General features: G+C 40.0%; 1 protein-coding gene across 1 annotated transcript in view; it reads left to right on the plus strand.

Moving 5' to 3' along the window:
• Positions 1-586: 586 nt before the first annotated feature.
• vstm2la (V-set and transmembrane domain containing 2 like a) overlaps positions 587-14,266 on the plus strand; it is a 31,263-nt gene continuing 17,583 nt past the window's right edge. Inside the window, exon 1 of the mRNA XM_026332705.2 lies at positions 587-704. Coding sequence (XP_026188490.1) covers positions 587-704 — 118 coding nt within the window. The remainder of the gene's footprint in view (positions 705-14,266) is intronic.

Below are 14,266 nucleotides of genomic sequence, written 5' to 3' on the forward strand. Positions count from 1 at the left end.
ACAGTAACAACTTGGAAACAAGAAGCATTCATTTGGTTTTCATAAAAGAAATTTCACATTTCAAAATGTCTTAAAACGTAATTCTAAACCAGTACTGTCGTCAAAAGTCGTTTTTATCATTCAACTGAACATTTTAATTCCAAATGACTGGAAGAATCGTTCGTTGATGTGTTGTCATGTTTATTAGTCAGCCCTTAATAAAACCTAAATGAATAAAACGTTAGGGCTTTGAACCTTTTAATGGTCTCCAGCTGTTTCATAAATATTTTTTTAATATCACTCCTCTCATAATTGATATTCCCCACTGCAAGCCGCAGCACTTCTCATCTGGGAGAAGTCTCCCTCCGCCGCATATAGAGCGGAGTGAACGGAAGCAGAGGCTCAGTCAGTCCGTAGGTGTGCCGGCTTAGAGGGAGGCTGTAGGGACTTCCGTGTTTCTTTTGTTTGTCACGTGCGTCTCACTTTGCTAGTGTGCACAAGAAGTCACCTGGACTAAAAAACAAGCAAACACAAACTGTTTCTGACGCGCACTGCACCCGATGTGAAAAAGAAAGAGGGGAAGGAGAGCAGACACAACAGAAGAGACATGGGAGCGTTCAGGGTGCTGCTGGGGAGTTTACACTACATGGGACTCTACATGCAACTTAGTATGTGCACAAGGCAGGCTGGACACGGCGAGCCGCACAACCACATCTCCGGGAACGGTAGGTTCACACTCCACTTCACACTAACCCTTTTTCTTTGCTGAGAGCCACCGGAAGGTGATGCCGTCTGCTCACATGCAGAGGAGCAGTTTAACAAAGAGCTGCACACACACTCATCATACACCAACTTAAGCTCATCTGGGCTTTCTTTGTCCTGTAGTTTTGGCTGTCGCGCATTAAATGAAAAGTAGTTGAATGTGTCGAATGAATCGATCACCTGTGAGTCAGTCAACAAGCTGTGAAGAGTCATGTTTAAATGTATATTATCAGGTAGGTCTGTTGTCTCTGTCTTATTCAGTGAGTGTAAAGATGCTGTTGATGTAACTGCTGGTGAAACAGTCTGTGGTGAAACAGTCTGAACACTGAGCCTGTGCTCAGGACTGAAATGGATTTTGTTTCCTCTGAGAGCTGCAGCTCCTCCAGTGCTCCTCATCCTCCTGGTTAGTTGTGATTCATCCAGCCAGAGTAGAGCTGCTATCACCTGATAGATGGAAGGTAATAGAGAATATTTTTTAATATTTGTGTGACATTTATCCTCAACATAGATCTGCCTCTTTCTCTCTCGTCAGGAGCTTCCCTAAATGGCCTCCAGTGTTTTCACTTGGTTACGTCATGTAGTCTAACACACAGTGTCTCCACTCAGCGGCTTGTCCTGACAACTTTGGCTCATCCTGCAGATCTCCACAGGTGTCACGCTGCCGACTTGGCAGATGTGTCGACAGCACTAAGTTTGTGTGAGTTGAAAAATAAGAGGCGAAGGGAGAGATTGACTGGAAGTGATAGCCAGCAGGTCTGAATGCATCAGTGCCCTTGAAGCAGTGAGTCTTACAGTAGATCTGTTACCAGTTTCTCTGAGAGTAAATGGGCTTCACTGTCAGATGCAGCACAACCTGACTTAACCTGAGCACCAGGCTCCCTCAAACACCAATGACTCAGTCGGCATCCCACACACTAAGCTGCACTACGCAGGATCTGCATCTAAAAATATACCATAATTCTGTTCAATCTCAGAGCAGCGTTATCACAGGCAGCACGCCCCCTCTGACAAACTTGTTTGCACAGATGCAATTATAATGTTACCTACGATCATGTCTGCAGCTGTGCTAAGTGATTTTTCTAAGGACTGAGTCAGTTCATCATCCAAACAAAGCAGAATTCAAAAATGTTATGTTTTTGAAACTTGGCATTGTGGGAGATATGCTTATCCATTTTCTTGCCAAGAAAGTCATATTAAAGAGTAACATGACTGTGGAACTGGGCTAAGGACATGGTTAGTCTGACCTCTAAAGTGCACTAGTTTGCTTAATCAGTGTTTTTTAAATACCTATATTGATGTAGCAAACTAAGCTACATGTGTCCTGACTCTAACTCCATATTTAGCAGACTGACATAAGAAAGGTGTGTTCAGTCTTGGCACATAACCAAACAGATTGCGCTGAGTCCTGGCCATTGACCTTTGACTCTCTCTCCTTCTATGCAGTGATGTGTTTTTGCTCTGGTGTTGAGGCAACTGATGTTGCCTTTTTATGTTTCTTCAGTCTCTTCTCTGGGATTTTTACCTCTTCATGATGTAGTGTCCCTGACAGCTGTCACATGAGATTCCATATAGTACTCCAGTTTTCCTCTCACAGTGTCGTGTCTTTATGTTTGAGCAGCAGAGATCCTAAAAAGTGTTGCATGATTTGTAGCAGACTCTGACTCCTTGTGGCTTGGAAATTCTGGCTAAGTGACAGCCCACCTATGTTAGAGAATCCCACTGGGATGCTCGTGGTGGTCTCTGTTGATTTAGCTGTCTGTACTGATCTAATGTTGGGGCAGGAGTTGCACTATATACACCATCCACTACATCTTTTGTCTCTTCGTACTCTTTTGTCACAGAAAAGGATTTCATAATATTTACGTCGGAAGTATTTATCATTTTTGTTGTCTTATGAAGCATTTGTGGAATATCTTATGGCAGATTGGTGCATCCATAACATAAAGGATCCGAATCTGTTTTCAAACTGAGTAATGTGCTTGTGGGCGAGAGATATCTTAGAACAGTGGGGGTGTGGGATTTTTATGGAAATTAGTGTGTGCAGATACACTTGTTTTTGTTTTGTCCTAAGGGTAGAATGAAAGAAAAGAAGAATGCAAGAAGAGATAAAAAACTTTTGCAGATGTGTGGGCATTACCCGATTCCTGTAGTGTAGTTCCTAATTGAAATTGGCTTAGCACTGTAATAATTATTAAAAGCTGGTGCATAGTCGTTTGGTATAGAGTTGAATGGGGTCGCTGGTGTAATGATTTGCTTGGTAGAAGTAATAGGAATGAAGATGAACCTACCTCGGCTCACTTTTAATACCTTTATATTTACAGAATAAATGTTACCACCTCTTTTGACTGTCCATAGTTATGAGAATCCAGTGAGCCATATCAAATGAATGGCAGGGTTCAACCGAGGAACATCGAGAAGCCTCCTTTTGCTTTTCTAGAAATATATATTAAAGGTTTGGTTTGTATGTGCTGTTTTTAAGACGTCTAGGGCTCATAATTTATCCTCCTTTTCCACCAGTGGTGCTCTGCCAGCTGGAAAACAGAACTGTGAAGGGAAAAGAAAAGGAGGTTGGAGAAATGAGAGGAAAAGGCAGTTTAGAAATATGTGCTTGATTTTCATAATGTTCCAGACTACATCTGCCTAGACATTGTTTTAGTCATTGATAGTTTTCAATTAACTCCTAATTATGCATGGTTTTCCAGCGAGGTGATTATTCCAGCCAATCAATTGCCTTAATTAATCAGAGTAGGGTAAATGAGCCGTTGGTCCTGTACGATGTTAAACTTTCAAAGGAAAGTAGACTGTAATAAGACAACAGGAGCAATGCTAACAGACGTTTACACTTTTTTTGGTAGCAGTTTCATTTTAACAGTACCAGATCTTTCACTTTGAATCTTTTATCAACTTCCATCTGTTTAAATTAAAACATAGCATCCACTTTGTTGAAAAGTGACCAATGTGTTTTTGGCTCCACCGACTTGACCAAAGAAAATATGTCTGACTCCAGTTATTTGATTGGATTTGAATCATTTTGCCACAGTTCAACAAGTGAATTGTACAGACAGTAACAGACAGACGGAGTACTTTATGGCTGCTGCACCACCTGAGCAGGGCAGCTCCTCTACACCATGACAGTATTTGAGGAGAACAGATGTACGAGTACAAACTCATGTGTGGCGCAGATGCAATCACAGCCTGCGATAGAAAAGCCTCCTTTACAACCCGGTCCTTTCCGCCTTAGACGTTCTTCTTGAACGTTGCCTGTGCAATAAATTTAATTTAGGAATAATAGGACTTCCACTCAAAGCAAACCAGAGCACCGAGGCAGTGACATCACCCAAGTGTTAGTCAATTAAAAATTTAACAGTGGCCAATGCAGCAACTCTGGCAAATATTCAGCAGCAGCTTGTGGGGTTTACTTGTGTCTTCTGAAGAATCAGACACCAAATGTTCCCGTCTGCTCCTCGCCTCCCACTAGCTCACAGTTCAGTGCTGATAGATGTGTACTGACATGACCGTGTGATTCTATACATCATCACAGCAGTCAGTGCAAAAGAACAACTGTTGTGAAAAACTCCAGGTGCACCCATTTGCTGTTAGCTGTTACACATATACACTGTTAATTGGACCAACTAATATGGGCACACATCCAAGAGGCACTGAATAAACATTGCATACTTTTGGCTTTTTCTGAAATAATTACATGAGCAGCTGTTCATCACATCAGAGATTTAGCAAAATTATTCAACAAAATTAATTTAGAATAAAACAGAAAATGTGTTTCATTTTGTCATGTATTAGTACAGTCAGAACTGAACCAAACCAAACACTGATATACATTATGACCTTGATCATGTCAGAGATCGACTGCTAGTTAGCATAACAAATAACTTCCATGTCAACTAAATATTTATGAACAAATGAAAAGGAAAGAAAGAATAAAAGGTGGCTCTGTCTGATTAATTGGGATACTGTTAATGCAAAATATTCATATTGAACTGTTAACTAAAACACTTTTGTGTTTCATATTTTTTCCCCCTCCAATGTACAGAGCATGTGCTGTTTTTAAGTTCATGTTAAACGTTCAATATGTAATATTTACAGCAATCGATTAGCAGAAATAGAATATAGTATTCTTAAATGTCTCTTCATTAGTGTGTGATCACCAGATAAAACCAACCATTTCATTTTCTTAATCTTAGAATCAACCTTTTAAGATTTAATACGGAGTAGGCCTCCTTTCTATAGTAGCCCAAAGTGGCCAAACCAAACATTGGCTCTAGACAGGGAATCATTTTTGTTGAAAATGTCACAGCCACTGTACCTTCCCTTGCTCCTGGAAATGGTTGGGTGGGGTGTGAGAGGTGCTTGGAAGGTTGTATTCTGAAATCTCACCACTAGGTGCCGTTGAACCTGTCACATTTTACACATTGCAGGTATAAAAAGCATCAATGATTTAGTGCTGAGACGTTTAGCCAAATCAACATCAAATCTGAGAATTGACCAAATGTTTTTCATTGAGTAAAGTTAGTTTCCTGCATGTGGAACATTAGACAGATTTAAAGGTGTTGCTAGTAATGGGAATTTTCAAACAGCTCTTTTCGATTTAAACTAAAAACCATGAGATTACTTTGTAATGAAACAGGTAATGGCAGTTCACTTAGCCCATATATTAGTTGAACTCTGTGCAAAGTAAACAGACACCCAGTTTGTCTTGATATTATTTCCAGTTTGCTTTCATGCTGTTTAAAAAGTGGTTTTAGATTTCTTCCTGACTTAAAATACTTGGGGCTCTTTGACTCTCTCTGTCTGTCTTGTCTCCTGCTGTCAGTAACAGTGTTGCTCAGAATGAGACATAAAAATGAAGGAAGAAGGAAAGTGTCAGAACAAACAGGAAAGATGAGTGAGGGAGCAGAGGAGAGTGGGACAGGCTGACAGTTTTAAAGCTTGTTGGTGTTCAGCAGTAGGTAGAGCCAATGTATTTGGGTCCTGACCTCAGTATATACTCCTCACTGAGAAGACAAGTGCTACAGGGCAGCCTGGGAAAAACTACAGAGAGGAGAGAAATGATTATTGTAGCTGCACTTCCCCCTACACGGTTTGCCTTGGTTATCTCAGGACTTTCGCCGCATGACTTTGTCTGTTTATCCTCTTGAGAGCAAAGTGTGATCAATGCTATAATGTATTATATTTTCCTGTACTTACTGGCACAATTCAGTAGTGATTCAAATATTTAAAGTAGGAGTTTTGTTTCTTGTTTTTTTTTTTGGCTCCTGAAGAGCAAGAGCAAGTACACTCAACATACTGTAATATGAAAGATGTGATACAGGTGCAGTGAAAAGAGCCATTCTTTCTTTCTTTTTCTGTTTTTAGCAAAATATGTCCACTCCATACTGACTGTATGTGGATGTAGATCATTGGGTTGAATTGAGAAATTCAAAACATTTTGGAATTATTTGCAAAGGTGTTAAAGGTTATTACTGACACTTGGATTTTATCATGCTGATAGACATCATGCTTAGAAAATACATTTTTGGACTGGCTCCTCAGAAGTTGGTTTGTGTACCACTGTAGGCAGGTTTGTAAATGAATAAAAGAACAATATTAAGGATTTATAGACATTGAAGCATTAAAACCTTATCCCAGATGTTACTGACAGTTGTTGTAGCTGTGGTCATGGAGGGATTCATTTGGCTGTATCAATACAACCAGCTGACTTATCACTATAACCTTTTAAAACAAAAAAAAAAAAAAAAACATGGCAGTAGTTCAGGTATTGCACTTATTTATTGACATTGTGGACTCAGACCTTGAGTGTCCTCCCTCATTCTTGCAACCTCTTTTCTTCCCTTGCCCGTCCCTGTGTTGTGTAATAAACCCAGAATCTTCTTCCTTCCTCCCTCAGTCAGAATGCTGGCTTCAGAATTGGTACAAACAAGCTGCAGGGTCAGCTGACAGTCAAGGACTCTTCCTCTGTCTTTCTTTCTAAGTGTTTTCAGCTGTGATTATCCTTCACCCGCTTGTGAAACACTTCACTGGCATGTGCATCTATGTGCGAGGGGACTCTGAAGGAGAAATGATTGTGAGCTGCTTTTAGTGTGGCGATCCAAGGCTACACTTTCTCTGAGGTGTCTCTCTATGTCTGAAACTCATGTCCAGATCTCATCAACCAGTGTGTGTGTGTGTGTGTGTGTGTGTGTGTGTGTGTGTGTGTGTGTGTGTGTGTGTGTGTGTGTGTGTTTGCAGGTGTGTGTGAAGCTCTGCAGACTTTGTGTGGAGATGATAAAGGCAGCTTTGAAAACATGATTCAAACCCTCGCTCTGTGTTCCCTGTATGTGTGTGGCTGTGTTTTTGCATGGGTGTGCACTGTGAATTGTGTGTGTGTGTTTGTAAAGATGGAGGGGGATAAAGTATTCCCTGTGTTGCACTCAGCATGATGATGTTGGGGGAAGTGCCTGGCTGTGAAGACTTGTTTGAGAGAGTGTTGCTTATCTTCCATTAGACACATTACTGCCCACGTTGCCATCAAAATGGAAACACGTAAACACAGCCACACAGAAATGCACACACACACAGGCGCTTAGATTTAGAGAGACACATACTTCTCCTGGGGAGGCACTTGGCAGGAGTCATCTGTTGGCAATCTCACTGAGGGAGGAAAGAAGAGGAGGGAGGGAGGCAAGAGGGGAGCATGATGTATCCATGGTCCAGGATCAGTCATTTGCAGCCTGAAAGAGCTCCTCAGCCTTCAGCTGGCCGCCACATAATTTAGTGAAGTGTCATTGTTTTCTAAAGCGACTGATTTGTGATTTGTGCTGATTTTTTTTTTTTTTTTTTTTCTCCTGCTCACCATGCCATTACAGCTCTGGGGTTATCTACATTTATTTCAGCCATTTTCAGAAAATGGAACTGTTGTTAATCTGATGAAGTATAGGTTCTCGTATGGTATGGCAGTATTACATCACACAAAGCCTCATTCCCCATAGGGAATCTGAGCAATGTAAATGAATCATCAAACAAAAAAAAAATCAAAAGCCAGGATTGCATATTTGTTGAATTGTAAAAGGATCAACTAATTGATTATGTTTGGCCAGGAGACACAAATATGTTAATCATGTTTAATGTATAATATTTAGAACAATCTATTAGCAGAAATGGAATATAACCTTCATAAACATGTTGTCATTAGTGTATAAATACCAACCTTTGCGTTATCACACAGGCAGAATGAATGGATGAAGCAGTATGGGAGAGTCAAACTCACCTGCTGTCTAATGTTTCAGAATAATTTGAACTCGGAGCTTTCACTCACATTTCACTCATGTCTCTTTTGTATATTTAACCTAATTTCATATTACAGGCCCCTTTTTATAGGAATGTTTCTAAAAACTAGTCAGCGGGAAACAAAAATCAGATGTGATTTCAACATTATCGTTTGCTTAACTGCCTGGGTACTGTAGCTACAGCTGATAAAATCTGCCAGCAACATTTGTCATCTCTTCCATTGCTGTTTGCAATTTCCTGTTTCCCATCGCCTTGAAAACTGACTTTGGAAAGCCAGTTTCACTGGTTGCAGCTGCTTCTGTAAATGTGATTCAGTAATCTCTGTTGAAAGTTTTTGGCCATGTACTACTTTTTGTTCACCTGCCGTACCTACCGATTCCTCACCAACTGCCTCTTGTGGGCCTCATGCTCTGAGTACATGCTGTTAATTTATATGCAGTGATATAATGTCCTGTAGCCTCTGATATCAACCCAATCAGCAGGCAGCATCCCTTAACTTCAAGGATATGGGAGAAGCTGACTCTGAAGGTTGCTTTAATGTGTTTGCGTTTTACACAGCCTTTCATGCAGCTGATATGGAAGCTCAGATTTACATTTTGATGATTTTCTGAAGCAGTGTTTCAAGAATAGCATGGTATTGTTACATTATTCATAAAACTCACAGCGTCCTGCCTTCAATATGTAAGCAGCCTTTTTCTTTTCTTTTTTTTTTTTTCTCTGAACATCTTTAACCCTGTCAGACCTGCCAAAGAGCCCAGGCCCCCAGAATTTGATTTTAAATGACAGAATTTAAATAGATACCAGAGATGCCAGGCTAAATTTTGGGACTGTCACTGTCAGTGTGTAAAAATGTTAACACTGAATATTTTTATTTGATTTAATAGTGGAGCCAGAAGAGCAGTGCCTGGTTTAAGTATCCATTCAGTATAATTGTATAGTTTCAATAAAGTGCTGGAGCATACAAACGAAGTAACCCCTAAATATTACTAGGCCTATGTGGTACAGTGTGTAATGTAAAATAATACATTTTTAAGACAAAATATCAACCAAATATTGAGACTGTCTATAATAGTTCACCTCCAAACCTTGAGAAGATTCTCCTCCTATCAGTAAACATGGACTTTAAACCTTGCAAAAGAGGTAAAAAAAAAAAAAAATCCATGCTAACTGCATGGATGAAATTGTGAATAAAGCTTCACATGTAGTCTAATTTACAAGTGAGGGATAAGGTCAAACATCCCAATAAGTTTTTAAATCCATCTGTGATGTGAAAGGACAGAAAACTTTCCTCCCCTTTGATATTAGTTTTAACTAAATGGCTTTAAACACCACATTCATTAGGTGATGCTCCACACGCAATCCAGTGAATGCAAACAGCAAAGCAGTACCATTTGTTTCTGTAGCCCTCCCTAAGTGCACACACATACACATCCACACATAGACACTTCATGCTCAATTACATGTACTGCCCCTGGCCACTTTCAGACAGCGTTATCCATTACAACATCCCTGCAGTGACCAGGCCTAATTATATCACTGTGGATAGTCTCTTCCCTACGGAGTGGGTCTCTATGTATATATAGGTATGGTGTGTGTGTCTGTACGTGTATATATAGGTATGGTGTGTGTGTGTCTGTACGTATATAAAGGTATGGTGTGTGTGTGTCTGTATGTGTATATATAGGTATGGTGTGTGTGTGTGTGTCTGTATGAAGTTGCAGTTTGTGAATGACTCTACATTCACTGGTTGGTTCTGCAGCTCTTAAAAGTCAAGCCAAATTAACTGGCATACATGTGTAGACATTCAAAGTGTTGTCTGGGGTTCTCTCTCGTTCTCTCTCTCGTTCTCTCTCTCTCTCTCTCTCTCTCTCTATGATCAAATCCAGTTGTACTCTTTCGCTCCAAATAAGCTTAGCTTAGAAATATGTTAAAAATTTTCAATACAGGCTTCACAGCAGGACAGTGACAGTTGGCACCTTAATGCTGAAGGGAATCCCAGACGTTTGATATCTGACACATGCTGAGGACATTCTGCCACGATACTGTGGCTGTGGATGAGGTTGCTCAGAGCTGCGCTTAACTGTCCCCTGGGTGGATTTCTGACTGTATCTGGCTCTGCAGTTCAGAGGAACAGCTCGGCCACAGAGGATGCAGCTAAGTATCAGAGCTTACCCAACCCTGCACATCACATTATCAGTGATGAGAGCATGCTGCATAGCCAGCTGAATTGCTACTAGAGGGGTGCTTTAACCATGAAACTCCTCAGTGCTGAGGCTATAACTCCAGACAAGGGATTAGTGATGAGAATGTGTTGCATAGCAAATCACCTTTTGACTGGAGGGATGTTTTACCCAGCTGTATATTTAGACTCATATGCTCCCTCATTTCCTCTCTCAGGATTCTTGGTTTGGCTTTTTTCACTGCACTTCAGCTACAGTGGCCATTTTGCCTTGTTCCCAGTTTTCATTAAATGGATCACATATCAGAATCTTAAAATGGTGTTGATGCAAATCAACAGGCAGGAGAACTGACTTCACAAAAATGGCATCATTTTCCTTAGAGGCCAAAAACATCAAACTTCTATAGTTATTGCATATTCCGAGGCTATGGACAGTACAGTACATTGTGTTGTCATCCTTCATCCCACATTACCATACAACTCTGGTGCCAATTGTAAATCTTTTCTATTTGTCCTAGAATACACACTGTCATGTGCCCACATCTATTGGATCTGCCATGTTTTCAAACATGGCATTGTTTTAATAAACTGACGAAGTGTTTTGAAATAGGCTCTAAAATTACTCCCTCTGTGACCTTCTGTGTCACATGGCTGGGTCGGCTGGGTTGACTCATACACGTGAGTCATGCAGGTGTGCGTACAGTGTTGGGTTTATTTAGAGTCATTGCAGAATCAAAGCCCTGCTTCTGTATGTAGCAGTGAGCAGCAGCATGTTAATCTAGCAGCATTGTCAGTACAGTGTTCTCTCTGTATAAATTATATGTGTGTCTGTATGGACCAGCTCTGATGTGTTGTACTCTGTAAACACAACTTTAAGAAGTATATGATGATGTAGATGTAAATGTGATGTGTAAATATTTTTCCTTCAGATAAAGTGGTTTAGTTGGTTTGGATTTTCAAATCAGTGGACTTGTTGTGGCTTATTGGCTGCTTGTATGTGACAACCTGTAGCACATCTTCCTGTTCTGAGACCCCACGTACTTTTGTTGGCACAACAGACCAACAGGATGAGCAGAACTAAAATTGTCCAAGTTGTAATAAATTGGTATTATTCTTTATATGTTGAAAAGACAGTGGGCAGCACGGTGCCTTGGTGGTTAGCACTGTTGCCTCACAGGAAGACGGTTCCTGGTTTGAAACCCATCAGGGGCCTTTCTGTGTGGAGTCTGCATGTTCTCCCTGTGCTTGTGTGGGTTTTCTCCAGGTACTCTGGTTTCCTCCCACAGTCCAAAAACATGTATGTCAGGTTGATTGGTGACTCTAAATTGCCCATAGGAGTGAGTGTGAGTGTGTGAGGTTGTTTGGTTCAGATTTCAGATTTTGTTCAATATGAAAGGTGTGGTATGATTTTAATTCTGATTCCATGCTTTGGTGTCTTCTCCTTAGGTTCAGATTAGATTTGAAAACGAGGAGATCAAATGTTATTGTGCCTGTAACAGTGAGCTCTGATAAGCTCTTGTGTCTCGCTGTTGTCCTGAGCTGCACGATACGTCAAGCTCATTAGTTAAACTAAATTGCAGTTTCAGAAAGACAAACACAGACATGCTGCAAATGAAATCTCCAAATGAGGCTTAGCGTTGCAGCTGCAAATAGATTACAACTGAGAAGTTGTATTCCCAACGTCGGCTGTGATTAGCAGCGCAAAGAAGCTACTAGTTCTGTTTTTAGAGAGAGTTGTTCCTGTGTGACAGCTCGGCCTTTCAGAGGAGGTTTGATATGTCGTGTCCCTATTAGATGTGACACTTTTCATGCCTGTTATTCTTTTTTAATCTGCCATGTCAAAGTCATGCTCTGCCTTTGTGTTTTGTCATTTCCTCAGTCTTTTTAGGCTGTGGCTCACTCACCCTAATTTCTTTCTAAGTTTCTTTCCTCTCCACAAACGTAATGTGGTGGAGGTGTCACCATGTAGCAGCCACTAAGAAGATGAAAAGATTCAGGGCTGATGATGCAGGCAGGGCAGATACTCTCCTTATCACATGCAAAGAATTTTTTCACCTTTGATTGATCGTATCCTATTCATTTAAATATTCTGAGTAAGTATGCCAGGTGCCTGCTTTTCTCCCTTAGCCCCTTATGTTGCTGTCTGGATGTGATTTTTTTGTTAGATTTTTTTTTTTTTTTTTTTTTTTTTTCTTTCATAATTTAATGAGCTTCGCTGAACTGAGACTGCACAGTTATTTGAAATTGATGGTGCTCTCTTCTCAGTTTGTGCAACTGGTTTATCACAAGCAAAATATATTCTTGGTATTTATATTGAATCAAAATCCTCACAGTTCAGGCAGTGAGTTTGTGTTCAGCTTTACTATCAGGCTGTTGTTGAATAAAGTTTTGCTTTGTGGCTTTTACTAACTGAGCACCAATAAATTACAGCCCTGGCAGACTCCTAACAAGCCCCAGTGTTGCATTCAAAGTCACAGCACACAAAGTCACTGTTGTCACTCAGTTGCTGCTGTATATCACCATGATTTGCATTAGACAACCAAAGACAAAGAGCTACTAGTTTTCTTTCCTCTTTGACTAAAACTCTTTTCAGATGAACAAAAACACCAACAATTCTGGCTCAAGAGATGTGGAAGTGTGAAAGTTATCAGATTGTTACCAGATGTTCAGGTGGATGGAAGGTTGAGGTAAAAGAAAGGAAGCCCGTTTTTCTGGATTGTTTTATTTGTCTAATGAAAAACATGCCTGCTCATATCATTAGCATGTTATTTTGTACAGTAAACAGCATGTTTTTGCTGGTTACCCAGCCTTAAATAATATGTCCAAAATTTGTCCTTTTCATAAGTTTTAAGTGTGTAGACATCTGATAAACCTTTAAACCTTCCTGCTGGAGAGGTGGTGTGGTTGAAAAAGGTTGGTGCTGTTTCAGGTTCTGGTCACTGGTGAGATGATAAAATCCAGGCAGCTCTGAGTGAGATCAATCAGATGTGTTCGCCGAAGGCTTATTGGTTAAGTGTACAAAGAGTGGGGGGGTCTTTACAACTGTAGTGAATAAAAACAGGCTGGGTGGGCTGTTCAGTGTCCCTTCATAAGGACTGAACCTCTTTGCACTGCTGCCATATGAGTAGAGTAGACCTCAAATCCCTTTTGTGCTCTACCTTTAGTTATTTAAAAGTTGAATTTAGCAGAGACCTGCATCTGTGATTTGTCTTACAGAGAACAGCACTTTTATTTGAGATAACATTGGGTTAATTTCTTCACACTGTTTGGTGTTTCAGGCTTTTTTAAAAATTTCTTTTAATATATTTAATATCAATTTAATTTAAAAAATCATGTTAGACTATATACTTACTGTAATGAGTATGGTATAATTCTTGTAGCTTGCATATGTAGTACTCTTTTGGATGATTGTATTGCTGCTTTTTATTTATGTATTTATTTTTTGGCCAGGGGTCCCCATTGTTTTGTGCAATGTTGGTGTCTTTACAGACATGAACATCCTCATCTACTGACAGCTCAACAACCAAAACATTTCAATCATTTATTTGTATGGCTAAATAAATGATACATTTCAGAGAGTCACTGCTTCACTCTAAAATATAGAAGGTATGTCTTGGATGCTATAACCAGGATAGGGGGAGCTTAGCTGGGGACTTTAGCTGATTTGAAGCCAGTGTATGATGATCAAACAGTACAGAACTGTGTGACTCCACATAAGTCTGAATGTCTGATTGGTCAACCGTAGTGAGCTTAAGTTAAAGATCCAATAACTCTTTAAACAGCATCATTATGCTGAATCACTTGCTTCCACTCACTCAAAGCTATAACTAAATATAGTTTAGTGGCTGGACCTATACTGAGGAAAACAATACAGAAATGGAATGAAACAAGCTGTTTCATATGTAAAAATAAATAAATAAATAAAATAACTTCAAATGATTTAAAATACTTGAAATACTACAGCTGCATAACAACTAAATTAATCTGGTTTTTTAGTGAAGCTACAACATAACTGCCATGGGTCTTTTTCCTGTTTTTACTGTTACCTCTCCTGTCTCCATC

Source organism: Mastacembelus armatus, chromosome 7, assembly GCF_900324485.2.
Source record: "Mastacembelus armatus chromosome 7, fMasArm1.2, whole genome shotgun sequence".
Taxonomy (NCBI): Eukaryota; Metazoa; Chordata; class Actinopteri; order Synbranchiformes; family Mastacembelidae; genus Mastacembelus; species Mastacembelus armatus.